Consider the following 20,136-nt stretch of genomic DNA (forward strand, 5'->3'; position numbering starts at 1 on the left):
GAGTTTGCAGCTGGTCGGACCGAAATTCTCGACGAACAAAGGAGAGGCAGACCGTCAATTTCTAAAGGGGACAGTGTTGAAGGTTGAGCAAAGCATGCGTGAAGATCGCAGATCACCCTGGATGATCTCTGCACGTTGGCTCCTGAGGTTTCCCGAAGCACCGCTCACAGAATTTTAACGGAAACATTGAACTACCAGAAGGTGTGCACAAGATGGGTGCCACGCATGCTGACTGAGGACCACATGCGCCAACGAGTTGATGCTTCTCGCCCATTTCTTCACCGCCTTGCAGCCGAACAGGACAATTTTCTGGACTCAATTGTCATGGGTGACGCAACCTTTACACCTGAGACCAAGCAACAATCACGCCAGTGGCGGCATCCTTCTTCGCAGCATGGCGGCGAGCTGGTATGACATGGGCATACAAAAACTGCTACAGCGTCTACAAAAATGCATCGACAGAAATGGTGATTACGTCGAAGAACATATAAATGTGCAAGCTGTAAACTGATTTAAACCATTGTAGAAATAAACAGGTCTATGTACTTATAAAATAATAGGAGACCTTACTTTTGGGATTACCCTCGTATTTCGTCATTTCTGTACTGCCCTAACAAACTTCCTGAGGTACACCAGTCGTTACTTTACTTTTTGTCGACTTGTCCCTCTTGAGGTCGACATCTTGAGTTCTGCCTGCTAAGGAAGTTGTTATTGCAGTCACTTACCGAGGCCGATTTTCTGAAAGTACGTATTTCGTTTATGAAGTGACAAACTCTAACTACATGAAAGACACACAGAAGGTGAAGAAACTTGAATGAGCTTGAGGACCACTGTCTACAAAGTACTGGAAATGAATAGAGCATATAGAGTTTCACACAATTGTAATCTTAGGAATTCATGTTGCTTCCTACTGAGAAGGTTTTTCATTCTCGAAGAAACATAATACCATAAGTGAGCATCAAATAAATTCCACAGTTCTGCAACGTACCAACGTTGGCGCTTTAAGTCTGTAGATTTTCAAGCCCTCACATTAGTTTTTATCCGCTAGGAGGATTAGAAGCTACGCCAAGTGCCGTGCTGCTGCTTCATTACAACGCACGTCTCCTTATCGCAAATGTAGTAAACAGAAGTTACTCCAACTCCAGTGGGAGACACTCGAGTATTCGCCCTATAGTCCTGATCTCTCCCCATGCGATTATCACGTATAGATCCCTTAAAAAAGGCCTTGAAGTGTCGACGATTCGAGTCGGTCGAGGCTGTGCAACTGGCAGTTACGAACTTCTTCACGCAGCAGGGCACGGTGTTGTACCCAACGGGTATGTTCAACCTGGTGCGCCGGTGGAATATTTACCTCAGTGCTAATGGCGATTCTGCCTGATTGACATACCGACTCTGGACTGTGCGGCCTTAGAGTGTGTGTGTGTGTGTGTAAATTCCTAAGGGACCAAACTGCTGGGGCCATCGGTCCCTAGACTTACACACTGTCTAAACCAACTTAAACTAACCAATGCTAAGAACAACACACACCTATGTCCGAAAGGACCGAGCGAGGTGGCGCAGTGGTTAGCACACTGGACTCGCATTCGGGAGGACAACGGTTCAATCCCGTCTCCGGCCATCCTGATTTAGGTTTTCCGTGATTTCCCTAAATCGCTTCAGGCAAATGCCGGGATGGTTCCTTTGAAAGGGCACGGCCGATTTCCTTCTCCATCCTTCCCTCACCGAGCTTGCGCTCCGTCTCTAATGACCTCGTTGTCGACGGGACGTTAAACACTAATCTCCTCCTCCTCCTATGTCCGAAGGAAGACTCGAACCTCTGGCGGGAGCGACCACGCAGTCCGCGACATGACGCCTCAAACCGCGCGGCCACTCCGCGCGACTGTACGGCCTTAGAACGGAAACTTTCTCATCGTCCCTTATATTACCTCGACCTTGAGTTTTAATGTTCATATATAAGCATAGTCAGAGCTAATTGCATTTTGCAGCTGAAGCATAGCAGAGAAAAGCAAGCAGTACTCTGGGTTATCATACATCGATAGGGTACTGACTGAAGACATCCGAACTGCAACAGTTGGGCGTATACATAATTCCGCCTGGGACAAATCTGGCGAAAATAATATGGCTGAACAATACGTTTACTTGTCACATATCGACTAGAAATCTTGAGGCGTGAGATTCAAATGCCCATACCGAGTGAGAAGGCGCATTTGACAAGTCAACGGTTCAGATCATTTCTACCCAACAATGTTTATGCTTGCCGTGGTTTCCTCTTAAGGCAAATATCGGGATGATTTCATCAAAAGAGGACGGCCGTTTTCTATCCCTGCTCCCTCTACAATCTTTCCAATCTAACAAGGGGAGGCCATGGCGTTGGGATGACAGATTTACTTCAAATTTGTACACCTTTAGTAGGCCATTAAAACAACATAATGTGCAAGTAGTAAGGTGCACTACTCTGGCAGTTTCGAGAAAATCGCGAGAGAAGTTTTATGCGTCTACTATGTAACTTACGGCGCTGCAGTCATGGACTGTGCGGCTGGTCCCGGCAGAGGTTCGAGTCCTTCCTCGGGCATGTGTGTGTGTTTGTCCTTAGGATAATTTAGGTTAAGTAGTGTGTAAGCTTAGGAACTGATGACCTTAGCAGTTAAGTCCCATAAGAATTCACACACATTTGAACTTTTTTTTTTTAAATCGAGCAAAATGGGAAGAACAATAAAAAAAGGTGACCTGCTTTCGAGCTTTAGGTTAAGTAGTGTGTAAGCTTAGGAACTGATGACCTTAGCAGTTAAGTCCCATAAGAATTCACACACATTTGAACATTTTTTTTTAAATCGAGCAAAATGGGAAGAACAATAAAAAAAGGTGACCTGCTTTCGAGCTTCATGAACTGAACGTGTATGAGGTGGCGGTTCGACTCTGGCTCAAACTAATTTTTTAATCTATGCTGTTGGAAGAAAGAGAAATTTTTCAAAATGTCAACGAGATGTTGACTCTGAATATTCCCTATAAATACGAAAAACTGCATCCATTCGCTGTAGTAGATGCCGTTTCAATTTATGTTTTCCATGTCTGAATGACAAAAACCATCCTGCAACGTGTGATGCCGAGAGCACATCCGACGAGTAGTTGTACATTGCTCTTGTGGTCTGGCACATTGTAGCTTACTACATTACTGAATAACATTATTCGTATCATTATCTGCCAAAGTTTGACTTGGGCTTTCAAAGCTTGCACCTTCGCACAGATACATCAGGCACGTAAAACTTCTCTTGCGATTTTCTCGGAATTGCCAGAGTAGTCACCTTACTACTTGCGCAGTATGTTGCTGTAATGGCCTACTAAAAGTGTCCAAAGTTTGAAGTAAATCCGTGATCCCAACGCCGTGGCCTCCGCTTGTAAGTCTGTGCCCCATCTTAATGAAGTTGTCGTCGGTGGAACTTTAAGCCCACATATTTGCTCTGCCTTAAAATGACCGTAAGGCTTTACTGAATTACGTTCCCAGATCTTAAAATAGTCCTGGTTGCTTTTTACTTCTACTTGGTGACTGATTTCTTTTCAGTATCCATATTTAGGCCAACCGAAAATTGCATCTTTAAGGCAAATATGATTTATGTAATAATGTGATGAAATTCTAATCAGAAAATAAATTAGTTTTGGATTTGTGAGAATGTACAATCTGTTTTTTGAAAGAACGGAGAACTGACATCAGACTACATGTGAAAGTACCAACGTTGCAAGTGGAGGAACATCTAATCTGTAAGACCATTTAAGATAATGTTATACCCTGAGGTGACAAAGTTACGAGATACCTCTTACTACTGTGCCGGACCTCCTATTGCCCGGCATAATGCAGCATCGACATGGCATCAACTCAACAAGACGCTGCAAATTCCCTGCAGAAATACTGAGCTGTGCTGCCACAATAGCCGTCCGTAGTTGCGAAAGTGTCGCCGGTGTAGCATTTTGTGCACGAACTGACTTCTCGATTATGCCACGTAATTGTTCGATGGGATTCATGTTGGGCGATCTGTATGGTCAAATCATTCGCTCGAATTGTCAAGACTTCTCTTCAAGCCAATAGCGAACAACTGTGGGCTGGTAACGTGGTGCACTGTCATCCATAAAAACTTCATCGTTGTTCGGGAACATGAAGTCCACGAATGGCTGAAAATGGTCTCCAAGTAGCCGAACATATCCGTTTATAGTTAATGATCGGTTCAGTTGGACCAGAGGACCCAGTCCATTCCATATAAACACGCCCCACACCATTATGGAGCCACCACCAGCTTGCACAATGTCCTGTTAACATCTTTACACGGCTTCGTGGGCTCTGCGCTACACTAGAACCCTGCCATCAGCTTTTAACAACAGAAATCGGGACACATCTGACAAGGCCAGGGTTTTCCAGTCGTCTAGGTTCCAACTGATACGGTCGCGAGCCCAAGAGAGGCGGTACTCGCTATGTCGTGCTGTTAGCAAAGCCACTCACGTCGGTCGTCTGCTGCCATAGCCCATTAACGCCAGATTTCGCCGCATTGTCCTAACGGATATGTTCGCCGTGCGTCTCACATTGATTTCTGCGGTTATTTCACGCAGCGTTGTTTGTCTGAAAGCACTGACAGCTCTACGCGAACGCCGCTGTTCTCAGTAAAGTGAAAGCCGTCGGCTACTGTGTTGTCCGTGGTAGGAGACAATGCGTGAAATTTGGTATTCTCGGCTCACTCTTGACACTGTGGATCTCTGAATATTAAATTCCCTAACGATTTCCGAAATGGAGCGTCCCATTCGTCTAGCTCCAACTACCATTCCGCGTTCGAAGTCTGTTAATTCCCGTCGTGCGGCCGTAATGAAGTCGGAAACCTTTTCACACGGACACTGAGTAAAAATCGCAGCTCCGATAATGCATTGCCCTTGTATACCTCGTGTACACGATACTGCTGCCATCTGCATAAGCTACACTGTGACTGTTGTCACCTCAGTGTAAAGATTACTACAATAATGAGGGGCAAAACAATGAGGAGGCCATAAATTACGACAAGGAATGTATGGAAGAAACGAAAACCTTCGACGGCTTGACGAGCTTCATTATTCTTGCAAACAATGGTGTATTTCAGAAGTTTGTAGATGCACCTAATTCTCGCTATCCACAACACAGGCACTTGCTGTTTCAGATGTGAGTTTATGAAGCACAACGTATCCATGGAGATCTGGTATGCCTTAAATTATAAAAAGAAACTGTATTATTACAAACGTACACATAAGACGAACCACCATTTCAATCTCCACTTAATGTGCAACTGATAAATATTTTCGTTGAACATTTTGCTCGTGCAGAATTTGTTGGAGCCTAAAATAGTGACCTAAGCAAAGGTGCATAGTCTTCCAGTCGTCGCCGCAGCGATACATTATGTAAAGGACTCACTAGTTACATATCTTGATTGATATGTTCTTCAGAAAATTCACAAGGCGCACAATGCGGTACATGAGACGAAAGAAAGAATGTATTTTCGGCAGTGTAAATTACCACCGTTACAGACATCTGTACATCTTGCATTATCCATATGTGGCTCACATACTAGTAGCAGCACAGTATTCTGCCCTACAGCAGGTCTTGTCATGCATTAAGCCTCTTCCACTTTTGTCTGTCCATAGCCAGTCTTTTCATTTCTGAATATTTGTCTCCTTCGATTTTGTCCAGCATTTGATATCTTCTTTTTCCTCTTCCCCTTTTTCCCTCCACCATTCCTTCTATTCCTTCCTTCAATAAACAGTCCCTCCTCAAACAACGTCCTATCCAGTTCCATTTTCTCCTTCTGATGACTTTCAACATGTTTCTTTCTTCTCCAACTCTTCTTAATACTTATTCATTCCTTTCTCGTTCTTCCCATTTCACATTTTCCATTCTTCTACATATCCACATCTCTGGTGCTCCAAACCTTCTTTCATCTACCTTCCTGTCTACTCCAGGTAGCTGAGTGGTCAGCGCGACAGTCAATCCTAAGGGCCCGGGTTCGATTCCCGGCTGGGTCGGAGGTTTTCTCCGCTCAGGGACTGGGTGTTGTGTTGTCCTAATCATCATCATTTCATCCCCATCGACGCGCAAGTCGCCGAAGTGGCGTCAGATCGAAAGACTTGCACCAGACGAGCGGTCTACCCGACGGGAGGCCCTCGTCACACGCCATTATTATTGTCTACCTCCCTCAATGTCCAGGTCTCCGCACCATACAGTGCGATGCTCCAGATGTAACATTTGGCAAGTCCTTTCCTCAGATCTTTGTTTAGTGGTCCGCAAAGTAATTTCTGCTTCCTCTTGAATCCTTCTTTTGCCATTGCAATTCTTTTCCTAATTTCTGTTAAGCAATACATATCATCCATTATTACACTTCCCAAGTAATTGAAGTTATTCACTTGCTCTACTTCCTATCTCCCTATTTTCATATGGCATTTTCTCCCCTTTCCTCCAATTACCATGCTTTTCGTTTTCTTCTTGTCAATCTTCATTCCATATTATTCTAATTTTGTGTTTAGATCATCTAACGTTTGTTCCATCTCACTTGCCCTCTCTGCCATCACAACCATATCGTCTGCAAATCTTATACAGTCCACTCTCCGACCCCCTATACAAACTCCTCTCTTTCCATCAAAACTTTCTTTAATAATTTCTTCCAGATAGAAACTGAACAGTGTTGGTGATAAACAACAACCTTGTATTACACTTCTTCCCAGTTCAATTTCTTCACTCATCACACCTCCTATTCTTACTCTTGCTCTCTGGTTCAAATATAAATTTCTAATTAGCCGTTTATCCCTGCAGTCAACTCCATGTTTCCTTAGGATTTCCATCAGTTTGTCCCATCTCACACAGTCAAAAGCCTTCTCAAGATCAATGAACACAACATACACCTTCCTTTTCTTCTCCATGTACCTCTCCCCTATCACTCTCAGTACATGGCATCTCTAGTTCCCACTCCTTGCCTGAAACCAAATTGTTCATCTCCTATTACGCAATTCAGCTTTCCATATAGCCTTCTGTTGAGCGTCCTCAACAAGACTTTGTTGCATGCGATATCAGGCTCACTGTTCTATGTTCCTCAAACTTTTTGCTGTTCTTTTTCTTTTGTATAGGTATTAAGATACTTTCTGTGAAGCCCTTTGGCCATATACCTGTCATATATATTTGATTACACAATTCAATCAACTCCCTTTTCCCTTCTTTCTTCAATGACTTCAACGGTTCCGCAGGATTCTCATCAATTCCCATCGCCTTTCCATTTTTCATCTCCTTCATAGATGCTTCAATCTTATTAGTCAGTATCGCATTTCCTTTGTCCTCATCTGAAACTTTATCTGCTTCTTCTATTACAAGCTCTTGTTTACTTGGTCGGCTGTCTGTAGCGTATAGCCATTTCTTCTCATTATTTCTTGGGGTTCACTCACCATTTTACCGTCTGCTGCCTCTACTTCCTTTAGTCCATTGTTGTTTCTCTTTTCCCTGAATGTCAAATCCATTGCTTTTTTGTACATCAAATCATATTTTCCTTCTTTCTCTAATTTCTCTATCCTGTCACACTTTTCTGTCAGCCATTTCTCCTTTGCTTTTTCTGTCTCCCTTCTTAAATCATTATTTAACCTCCTGTAGTTGCGCTTCCCTTCTTCTGTGTTTAGAGTTTTCCATTTCCTGTGGTCATCCATCTTGGTTGTCATATCTGATGTTACCCATTCTTTCTTTACTTTTTCCTCTCCTTGACTCCAAGCGTTTCCTTAGCTGCCTTTTTGATCCCATTTTTAAAACGATCCCATCTTCCTTCTGTGCATTCCGTTTCCTATCTTTGCATCATGATTTCACAATATGCATTCTCTAATTTTTCACAATTGGCTTTGTCTTTCAATTTCCCAAAGTTAATGTGCTCTCTCTTCTGTCCCTTTCCAGGTTCTTTTCAATTTAACTAGAACCTCAGTTACATGGCGTGAAAAATAATAGTACAATTCAGTTATTATTGAACTGCCTCGACATCATTACTTACTCCAAGTAAATGAAATATATTTTAATGTATCATCACCGCTTGCAAGGCAAACGCGTAGCAGTAGCACATTTTTAAAAATTTTATGAGGTAAAGCAATGTTGCTAGCAAGAAGCTATCGAATTTCAAAGATATTAGAGGATAAGAGACCTTACCACTTCTTTAACAGAATCAACAAATTGAAATTACATATTGTTCACTTTCTCACATACAATGATTACTGCACTCACCAACGAAAAATATGCGGTGTGTCGAAAAGTAACTAGAATCTTTTAATTTCGCGTGTTGCATTAGTCTGATTCGTACGATTTTTTCGTTGTTCTGTTGGTGTACATGTCTTAAGAGTGTCTGTACAGTGCCGGCCGCGGTGGTCTAGCGGTTCTAGGCGCGCAGTCCGGAACCGCGAGACTGCTACGGTCGCAGGTTCGAATCCTGCCTCGGGCATGGATGTGTGTGATGTCCTTAGGTTAGTTGGGTTTAAGTAGTTCTAAGTTCTAGGGGACTGATGACCACAGATGTTAAGTCCCATAGTGCTCAGAGCCATTTGAACCATTTTTGTCTGTACAGTGATATCCATATCGGGTACTTAGTAACCTGTGGTCAGCTGTCAAAGCGTTTATATGTGTTTAAGTAGTATCGGTGATTATTTACTTTGTAAAAAAATTGCTCAGAGGATTTGTATTAAATTTTGCTATAAGCATGGAATAAAGAGGAGCAAGGTTTTAGAAACGTTAAATATTGCATTTGATGAGTCTGCTATGAATAACATAACGGTTCACGAGTGGTGTAAGCGTTTCAAAGAAGTCCGTGAAGACGAAGATGAGGAGCGCCTTGGATGCCCCAGCATATCATCAACTAAAGATATCGTGAAAAAGTGAAGGAAATGATTGTAAGCGATTGCCGAGTCGCGGTCAGAGAAGTCAATGGTAATGTAGGCACATCGTCTGGCACATGCCACGAAATGTTTTTCGGGTGCTTTGGGTATGAGAAGTGTGACTGGAAAATCAATTTCATAATTCCTAAATTTCGCACAAAAAAGCGAATGCAAGGAGTTCAAGAGTCAATATATGGATGAAGTCAACGATTCAGAACTACTGAAGCCTGTCATAATAGATTATCAAACGTGGGTTTGCAGATGTGACGTGGAAACTAGTGATCCATCGTCCTACTGAAATCATTCTGGCTGGATTCCAAAGACAGAAAATACTCGTCAAGTCCGGTCACATGTGAAGGTTATGCTCACTGTGTATTGCGACTTTAACGGCATAGTGGACCACGAGTTTTTGCCACAAAGTCGAACTATCAATAAGCAATACCAGTTACAAGTACAGCGTCGTTTTCGAGGTGCAGTCCGAAAACAGCGTCCGGATTTGTGGCGAAACAATTCATAGCTTTTGCACCACGATACTGCATCTTCTCACATTCCAATGACTGATCGTTAATTTTTCACCAAAAACAACACAGTAATGATGCCCCAGACACCATATTTGTGAGACATGGCTTCGCTGCGAAAGCTAAAAGCTGTACCAAAGATAGAACTCCTAAATTGCTTTGGGGATTGGTAAAAGCTCTGTCATTAGTATATAATATCTAATGGTTATTATTTTGAAGAAGATAACATTGATGAAGATAAATAAAATTCCCACTATTTTTAACACGTCGCCTACGTGACCTGCACGCAAGCTATTAGATCAGTTCACGAAATCTCTTTAAAATTTACAAGTGTAAATAACAGTTTGACTAGTGAAACAACAAAATAAAATTAGCGTATATTAATGAACATGTTGATACGCGTCTAATTTCAACTTTATCACGATCTGCTTCAAAATTGGCCGCTTTATGTGATTCTCACTTCTTGAAGTTAGCATTTCGGAGACCGAAGAAACACAGATTGTAGGTGAATATAAAATGCAACACTTCTTAAATAATAAGGACGAAAAAGTAGCAACGGTACTGAATTTCTGGGCTAGATTTCTGGTACAGGAATGAATGATGCACAGACTGTAAATGGCTAATGTTGATGCCAAAAATTTTGTGTGTCACAATGTTGAAAAGTCTTTCGTGTCTAAACTACTAGTTGGTTAGGGTACTGTCTACAATAAAGCTATATCAGTGGGCCAACGGATATTGCCTGGTATTAAAGTACTCCAACCTCGTCTGTCCCGACTGAAAAAAAAATTATAAATTGGACAAATTTATAGGAACAGACGTAACTCGTCCCCTTCTGAATCAGATTAAATCTTCTTTTTCTGAACAGAAATGACGAATACTATTTATGAGGTTCTTCTATTTTAAGAAAGTATTTTTTTTAAACTTAGTTATTCATGGATGTAATTAGAGACAAAAGTACAGATTTCGTTGTTTTTAAATTGTTTTCTTATCTGTCATCGAACCATTTTTCCCCGATCTCCACTTCAAAACGAACTCCATTCTTGTTAGATTTAAATCAGTCATGATCATTAGACGATTTCGCATTCTTGCAACTATTTCGTCCCTTTGATAACAATGTCTCCATGCTTTCCATCAACCACCAATCCAGCTTTATACAATATTAAGTATTATAAATTCGGGAGTTCTGTTCCCATGAGTTCATATGGTAGGGTATTAGATTTAAATATCCGGATGTGTAATCTTTAAAATATGTGAAATGTATAAAAATCTACTGACGAGAACAGCGGACACTCAGCTCGATTCACGTGTATGAAGCTCAACGGTGGAAACCAAAACCTCTGAAATGTTGCGAAACCTCCAGCTCTTGAAAACCACTCCGTGACCAGCAGTGCCCTATACTTTCTCTCTTCCTTCCGCTATATTTCACTGGGTAACAATGAAAAAATAGTCCAAAATTTTTACTGACTTTTTGTAATTGTGATGTACTAATTTGAAAAATGAAATTGTTTTATGTCAATCACATCAACTTTTTGAGTGATTGAATTTTTGTGTGTTATGACACATACAGCGAAAACCTGGGAAAATACTAATTTATTATTTCTCAATTAACATTGTTTTATATTAAAACTCTTTATTTGCAAGCCAATGAAATGATTTCAGCATGAAGACGGTGCAAAAATAATCCCGATATGTTGCGCTACGTCTACAGAGAACACATCCTGGTTGCTAAGAGGAGCTCAGTCACAAGTTCCATAAAGCGTAGTTACCTGGCTTATTTGTTTATGCAGATCGGTGGAAAAGATAAAGCTCGGGCACAGCACACGGTATGCAACACATTCACCGAGTATCGGCATCGGTAGACCAACGGCAAGAAGAATTCCTTGAAATTTGGAATTCCCACTGTCTGGAGAGCACTGACAAACCATGCCACAGACTGCAACTTCTGCGCTGCTGAAATGCCTGGGACTAACAGAAAGGACCGGACCTGCCTACGTATCCTGATCTTGCATCAGCACATTGTCCTCCACCTCATCACGAGGAAATTCCAATACCGATCTCCGGAGCACTTTCTGACATTAGTAACGAAGTCTCCGCTAGTGTTGAAGAAAGAGAAGAATTATATTTAGATGTTAATAATGATGCCACAATTTCTTTTTCTCAACGGGAGCTCAGTGATCTGGTTGGCGATCTCAGCTTGTCAAAATCTTTCGCCGAGTTGTTGGCAATAAGATTGAAAGAAAAAACTTCCTATCTCACAGTATTCGAATCACTTTCTATCGCAACGAACACAAAAAGTTCCTCGATTTTTTTTCCCAAAAGAGAAGAAATTTTTGTACTGTAAACGTACAGGATGTTCGCAAACACTATGAAGAAACTGAAAGTAGAAGCGTAGATGGTATTTTTTATGGTGGTGAAGAACTTTCTAGGCAGCAATAACGTGATGAACTACGTAGAACGTGTTATCACTACGCTGACCACTTTCAGATACCTTGAATCCAACTTGAGTGTTAAAATGCAATACTTATTCTACATATAGATCGATTTTCCGCGAATCTGGAAGCAGTGAGCGACGAGGAGGGCAAGTGATTCCATCAGTAGAGGAAAGAGATGGAGACCAGGTACAGGGATTGGATGCAGTCATGATGGCAGACTACTGTTTGACTTCGATGAGAGACGTTCGTGCTGCTGAACATTCTGCATATTCCAGGAAACTTACAATCAAGCCCTGAATTTTGAACAATGATGGCTTCTCATGCAATTGTCACGTACACTACGTGCTCAAAAATATCCGGACACCCCCAAAACATACGTTTTTCATATTAGGTGCATTGTGCTGCCACCTACTGCCAGGCACTCCATATCAGTGACCTCAGTAGTCATTACACATCGTGAGAGAGTAGAATGGGGCGCTCATCGGAACTCACGGACTCCGAGCGTGGTCAGGTGATTGGGTGTCACTTGCGTCATACGTTTGTACGCGAGATTTCCACACTCCTAAACATCGCTAGGTCCACTGTTTCCGATGTGATACTGAAGTGGAAACGTGAAGGGACATGTACAGCACAAAAGAGAAGAGGCTGACATTGTCTGTTGGCTGAAATATTCCGCCGACTGTTGAAGAGGGTCATAATGTGTAATAGACAGACATCTATCTAGACCATCACACAGGAATTCCAAACTGTATCAGGATCCACTGCAAGTACCATGACAGTTAGGCGGGAGGTGAGAAAACTTGAATTTCTTCTTCGAGCGGCTGCTCATAAGCCACACATCACGCAGATAAATGCCAAACGACACCACGCTTGGTGTAAAGAGCGTAAACATTGGACGATTGAACAGTGGAAAAACGTTGTGTGGAGTGACGTATCACGGTACACAATACGGCGATCCGATGGCAGGGGGTTGGTATGGCGAATGCCCGGTGAACGTCATCTGCAGCGTGTGTGGTGCCAACAGTGAAATCGTGTTTTTCTTGGGGGGGGGGGGGGGGGGGGGGCTTGCACCCCGTGTTGTTTTGCTTGGCACTATCACAGCGCAGGCCTACATTGATGTTTTAAGCACCTTGTTGATTCCCACTGTTGAATATTAATTCAGGGATGGCGATTGCATCTTTCACCACGATCGAGCACCTGTTCATGATGCATGGCCTGTGGCGGAGTGGTTACACGACAATAACATCCCTGTAATGGATTGGCCTGCACAGAGTCCTGACCTGAATCCTATAGAACACCTTTGGGATGTTTTGGAACGCTAACTTCGTGCTGGGCCTCACCGACCGACATCGATACCGCTCCTCAGTGCAGCATTCCGTGAAGAATGGGCTGTCATTCCCCAAGAAACCTTCCAGCACCTGATTGGACGTATGCCTGCGAGAGTGGAAGCTGTCATCAAGGCAAAGGGTGGGCCAACACCATATTGAATTCCAGCATTACCGATGGAGGGCGCCACGAACTTGTAAGTCATTTTCAGCCAGGTGTACGGATACTTTTGATCACATAGTGTATCAATCTCCGCTACACAATGTACACTATTACATTTGTTTAATTAATAGTGTTTTGTCGTATAGTGTTTTGCATTTATAAAAAGATTTTTTCCCTGTGAAAAATCAAATTTAAAGAAGAAATATTAACAAAATATACAGGTCATGTCACAAAAATTCAATATATTTCGTTCAAGTTCGCACTTTTATGAAATCGAGTTAGCAGAAAAACATGACCTGATGAAGAAAATCGAATGTTATTGTCGGAATCAGTAGTGCAAAAATGTTCAGAATATGCTTCAAAGACGTAAACAATTTTTAGAAACGCTTTTTTGTAACCCTGTGTTTGTGATTACTACATTACTTTCAATTACTAACTTTTCAGCTCATCGATTCCGTTAACTGAGATTTCGACTTAGTTTCATCTATCTCACTGACATGTGCGTTTAACGTCTATTTCAAGGGAGGGCCCGAGTTTGTGTATAAAAACGGTGGTTATGATCTCTCTCTCTCTCTCTCTCTCTCTCTCTCTCTCTCTCTATTCCCCCCCCCCCCCCCCCCGATTAAATTTCAACGCAGAGTTTCTCCTATTGGCGGAATAAGGAATAAAATATCTCAATAAAAAAACTACAATTTTTATGTTAAAAAAAGCATCCTCAAATTCCTTGCGCAGTTGATATACAGCAATATTGTAAATAAGATCAATTATGTGATTATCTTTAGAAAAAATTAAGAGTAAATTAAATTAAATGATATTTATATTATGGTAGCTTACCAGTGAACGTGGAGCTTGTGAATATCCTCACAATTTTTGAACTCACAGGAGGTAAACTCTCAAGGGACCCGGAGAAAATTAAGTCAATTGTTCGATCATCCATGGTTGTTGATAGAGGAGATTTCTATATTCCTGTAAACAAAACCACTCTAACAGTACATTATCATCAAATACGAAAAAAACAATAACAGCGCTTAAAGCTGAGCAGTAACAACTATAACGGATAACAAGATAATGTTCTGTACTTTGAGTATCCATCATTTAAATGTTGATTGCGGATCAATTTTGATGCATGTAAACTTTTGCTCGTCCAAATTTGTGAAGAATCGAACTCTTTGGTTCAGGTAGTTCCTGACGTGATCTTGCTAGCCTGAAAGCAGCATTGCTGTAAAATATAATGTTATACTGGTGAAATGCATCCCAAGGTGGCAGACTGGGTTTTTGCTGATATTGATTTATGGGCATAAGGCCGTGGTCCAAGGCATGATTCTCGTCTTCCACTGTCGGAGACATCATTAGAGGCTTAAACGACTCAGAACGCTGTTGCAGACTGAAATAAGTTCAGTAAGCCGAACTGTTTATACACTCTAAGACAAAAAAAAGATCTAGGCGCTACAGTCTGGAACCGCGAGACCACTACGGTCGCAGGTTCGAATCCTGCCGTGAGCATGGATGTGTGTGATGTCCTTAGTTTAGTTAGGTTTAAGTAGTTCTAAGTTCTAGGGGACTGATGACCTCAGCAGTTAAGTCCCATAGTGCTCAGAGCCATTTGAACCATTTTGAACAAAAAAAGACGTACCTCGAAGGACCTATGCAAATTGATCCCATATTGATATTCGTACAGGTATCGACAGAAAACGCAAAACTGCAAACTTTGGCGGCCGATGGATCACTTTGTGAGGCTGCAGCACAATTTCATCGCGCAGCTGGCAAGGATAGTTCCATGATCCCTCTGCCAAGCACTTAAGTGTGATAAGTAGAGTATCCATGTAGATGTAGATGTAGACGGTAACCAGGAGACATGTCGATACCAAGTCATAAACTCTTTGCGAATTTCATTTCGTTACTCTGTTATACAGTAATTATGTCTCGCAGGCAGGCGCATGAACAGTACCCGTAAATGTCAGCATTTGAGAAAGGACGTGTAGTTGGTCTCAAAGACGCTGGTTCGAGTAATCGGTGAATCGCTCGACATTTGAATAGGAGCGATGCAGGAATGGATGAACCATGGCCGAACACAGCGTCAACAGGGAAGCGTTCGTCCTAGAGAGACGACAGAACGCGAGGAAGGAGCAACCGTCAGAGAGGAACTCAGAGCCTTGGAATCATCATTATCATCGAGCTGACGTGCTGCTGGTGCTTCAGTGATCACGAGCATGGATAGGTGGCTCACAGAAAGGGGGCTGAGCTCACGGCGCCCCTGTCGTAGACTGCTCTGTACGCGAACAAGCCCATTGCAGTTGTGTTGGGCACATTCGGCCTGAAATGTCTTTGACTGGAATAGACTTGTCTTCAGTGATGAGTCCCGGCACGGACTGAACCCCGATGATCAGTGAAGAGATGTCTGGAGCGCCCCGGACAGCGGTGGGATACCAACCTGACTGTCGCTCGCCATACGGCCCGACAACCGAAAGTGATGGTCTGATGTGCCATCCACGTTGTCATTCGCAGTACCCTTGCATCACAACGGTACGTCAACGATATTATACGCACCGTTTTGCCCTTCATGGCAAACAATCCTAGGCTTACATTTCAGAAAGACTATGCCCGCTCGCGTACGGTGAGTGCTTCTACTGCTTGTCTCCGTGGTTGCCAAACCCTACCTCGGCCAGCAAGGTTGCCATGTCTCTCCTCAGTTGAGAGTGTCTGAACCATTATGAGCACGTCCCTCCAACCAGCTCAGGATTTTGACAATCTAACGAGCCAATTGGACAGAATTTCGCACGATATCCCCAGGAGTACATCCAACAACGCTATCAACCAATGCAAGCCGAATAATTGGTTGCATAACGGCTAGAGTTGGGCCGACGCCTTGTTGACTTGCTCAATTTGTGAAGCTCTTTTTCTTGAATAACTCATTCAGTTTTTCTGAAATTGTAATCGTTTGTTTGCCTGTACATGTGCATCACATCTACCGATTTCGGTCCCATTAGAATAATTCCTTATTGGCGTGTGCTTCTTTTTTTTTTTTTTTTTTTTTTTTTTTTTTTTTTTTTGTCGTCTTAGAGTGTGGGTGTATCGTCGCACAGGTCGGTTCGTGACGTCATCAGACCGCTGCCTAGGCTCGCGGAGTGACGCCGGCGTATGCTATGGAACGTCTAGTGGGGAAGAGTTGGAGCTGTTTGTTTTATTTAACAATAAGGCCCACAACTTGTCCAATTTCAGTCCTTCTTCTTTCTTTTGTTGAAATTGTTTTTGTGCTTTTGAATTTCTAAGGCCTCACTGTACATCCTAGCGTAGTAATTATTACAACTTGCTAAAACCATAGCATCAGAAAAACGAATTTGACGGTTTCCCGATATTAGTGCATGATCCACTGCTGATTTATACTTATCGTCCAGCCGCCAATTGCTTTTGTGTTTCATTAGGCGGGTGTTAATGCTCCTTTTTTGTTAATGCTTTTTTTCTTTTCTGCAAGTGCAAGGGATTTTATATACTACAGCGGATGAAGGTCCTTTTCCGTGTTCAAACCTTTCCAGCAGTGGAAGCCGGAATGTTAGGCAGAGAATTATGCCTTGGACCACGTCCTTATGCTCATAAATCAAGTATCAGCAGTAACGACCGTGGGAAGCTGCATTCTAAGACTGGATTGTGTCGTTGGGTGTAGGAGGAGATAGAGAAATTACATTATATTAAATTAATACTTGTTCCATAGATCATGCATACGACATTCTGTAATGCTTGAAATGTGCCCGTTTAACATAAATTTTCCTTACACGACAGAATCTCGTTTCTTTTTTTCTTTTTTTTTTTACCATTACTACTCCATGTATACAAATTTGCATTTAAAAGCTAGTTGGCTGCCTGTCAGACTTTTAATGCTATTTGGTATATGACCAAAGATTTTTCTTTCAGCATAATTCACCCCTTTCTTTGTCAAAGTCAGATTTAACCAAGAACAGTGAAGATCATCCTTTCTTCTAGAGTTCCTATTATATATGAATTGGAATGGGTTGTAAAAAATAGCTTTCATAAGTGAATATATGTCTTGCAAAGGTTCTGTGAAGATCCCGAGTTCCTTAAATAAATGTCTGCAATGTGATCTTGGGTGGGCTCCGTTATTATTCTGATTACACGCTTTTGTGCAATGAATACTTTTTCCCTTAATGATGAATTGCCCCAAAACATGATGCCAAAGCAGTGAATGAAAATTGGCATACTAGACTGATTTACTGATATGTTTGTCACCAAAATTTGCCATGACCCTATGGCATAAGTAGCTGAATCAAAACGTTTCAGCAGATCAATGTGTTTCTTCCAATTCAATTTCTCATCATTGCACACAGCCAGAAATTTTGAATATTCTGCTTTAGCTACAGATTTCTGTTCAAAGTCTGTATTTAGCAATGGTGTTATGCCATTTACTGTAAAGAATTGTATATACTGTGTTTTCTCAAAATTTAGTGAGAATCCATTTGCAGCGAGCCACATAATGATTTTCTGACAGACATGATTTACAATTTTCTGATCTAATTATTGTTTGTGGGGTGTGATACCCTAAGAATCTTGTATCATCAGAAAAAGAGCTAGCTTTGCACCTTCATGAATATAGAGAGACAAGTCATTAATATGAGCCCTGTGGGGCACCACTCTTGATACCTTCCTAGTTAGAGGACTCCACTGAGTTTTGAAGATTATCTGTACTGTTAATTTCAACCTTCTACATTCTTCCAGTTAAATATGAGTTAAACCATTTGAGCACTGTCGCACTCATACCACAATACACTCATGATTCATACATTGAAAAGGCTTTGGGAGATCACAAAAAATCCCAATGGGTGATGTTTGGCTATTTAGAGCATTTATTTGATCAGTGAAAGCATTCATAGCATTTTCTGTTTAAAAGCCTTTCTGAAAACCAAACTGACTTTTTGTTGGTACTTAACTTCAGATATGTGAAGCTAGTCTTGAATACATTATTTTTTGAAGAATTTTGGATGAAGCTGTCGGAAGTGAGATTGGGCGATATTTTCTCTACAACACTTAAAAAATGATTATTAAAATATGTTCTACTTCTGACTTTTTGTTAACAAACTTTTCATTGAGTTTGATAGAAATACAGCCTTCCTATGCTCTCGGTTGCCCTGTTTCCCTTTTAACAATATTCCAAATTGTTTTAATTTTATTATCAGTGGTACTAATCTCGATGCACATACTTGTGGACTTTTTAATAACTTTTCTTAATATAGTACAGTAGTTTTTATAATATTTGACTCTTTCTGGATCGTAGCTCCTTCTAGCGAAAGGATGCATTTCCCTTTTCTGTTTACAATATGTTTTTATCCCTTTAGTAAGCCATGACTTTCTAGATGGTTTCTTACAATTAAGTTTCATTGTTTTCTTAGGGAAACTGTTTTCAAATATACTCACAAAAGTATTATGAAATAGGTTAAATGATAAATTACTGTCAGGATCCCTGTACTCCTCATCCCAGTTTAACTTTTGCAAACTTCCCCTAGGATTTGCAGCTGATAAATCGTTAACTGAATGTACTATTTTGGAGGACTGTTTTGCATTACTGTAAGGAGTTATGTCATATACTGCAACTAGCTATGCATTATGAGCAGAAAGACCATCCTTAACAGAAAAAGTTTTTATTTGATTAAGATTATCTTGGTGTATAAAAGCATTATCTATCAGTGTGCTGCTTTCCTATACTACCCAAGTAGGAAAGTCAATAACTGATGTCAAACTGAGAGAAACAAGTCACACTTCAAAGTCAAGCTTTCTATCAGAGTTGTTCAGAAAATCTACATTGAAATCCCCACAAACAATAATTTGCTTCCCTCTGTCTGACAGAATGCATAACAAAAAATCCAAGTTTTTCAGAAATAGCTGAAAATTTCCCAATGAGGAGCTATACACTGTTACAATTATAAAAGTACCATTATTTAGTTTAAGATCACAGGAATATCCTTGTATACATTGATCTTCACAAAATTTTTAGTTTCTAAAAATTTCGCACTATGATAAATTTTTAACAACTATGGCAACTCCTCCTCTCTCCATAGTGTCTCTACTTACATGTACTGAAAACTTACATCCATCTACATTTATTTTTTCCAAATCTGTGACTGTATGATGTAAAGACAGGCATAGTACATCTATTCTACCCTCAGTTTCTAAATCTTCTAAACAGACAAGAAACTCATCTACTTTGTTTTTTATCCGCTGATATTCTGAAGTAATATCAGAAGAATATTTGCCACTGCACTTTTATGAGAATCTTGTGGTGTACTAACATTATTTTTTACTGTACTTTCGTGAGAATCTTGTGATATTTTAACATCTCTAGTGTCTTCCTGTCTGAGCTTCTCAATAAGCTTAATTTCATTCAATGTTTACTCATTGGACACAGATCTTAGCCTAAAAAATTGGTACTCCCATGAGTCTCGGTGACCCCACCCTCCCTTTACGACTTTGTATCATCCTGTCCAGTTTACCCTTTCTTTTCCTATTGAGATGCAGGTGATGCATTGTGAAATCCCACCTACCAACAGCATCAACAGGAACCAAACCTCTGTCTGACAAAGTAACAGCCCAAAGCAGCGGATGTAACTCCATATTGAACCTTCTGACAGAGCTGTTCAACTGGGGCCAATCATACTGCGTGAAAGCAAGAACCAAGCCAACATCTGTATGGTTCGTTGCAGATACTATTTTTATCAGGTCAAACTCAATATAATAGCCCTGATCCCTATCAATATTGTTACCTGCTCTACCTACTATCACAACGTGATCCTGTTGTG

The 20,136-nt window shown here is 41.2% G+C and overlaps 1 protein-coding gene across 1 annotated transcript in view; it reads right to left on the reverse strand.

Moving 5' to 3' along the window:
• Positions 1–14,270, reverse strand: part of LOC126249761 (NACHT and WD repeat domain-containing protein 2) — a 253,964-nt gene extending 239,694 nt beyond the window's left edge. Inside the window, exon 1 of the mRNA XM_049951451.1 lies at positions 14,168–14,270. Within this exon, the coding sequence (XP_049807408.1) occupies positions 14,168–14,270 (103 nt within the window). The remainder of the gene's footprint in view (positions 1–14,167) is intronic.
• Positions 14,271–20,136: the final 5,866 nt, after the last annotated feature.

The sequence above is a fragment of the Schistocerca nitens genome, chromosome 3 (assembly GCF_023898315.1).
Source record: "Schistocerca nitens isolate TAMUIC-IGC-003100 chromosome 3, iqSchNite1.1, whole genome shotgun sequence".
Lineage (NCBI taxonomy): Eukaryota > Metazoa > Arthropoda > Insecta > Orthoptera > Acrididae > Schistocerca > Schistocerca nitens.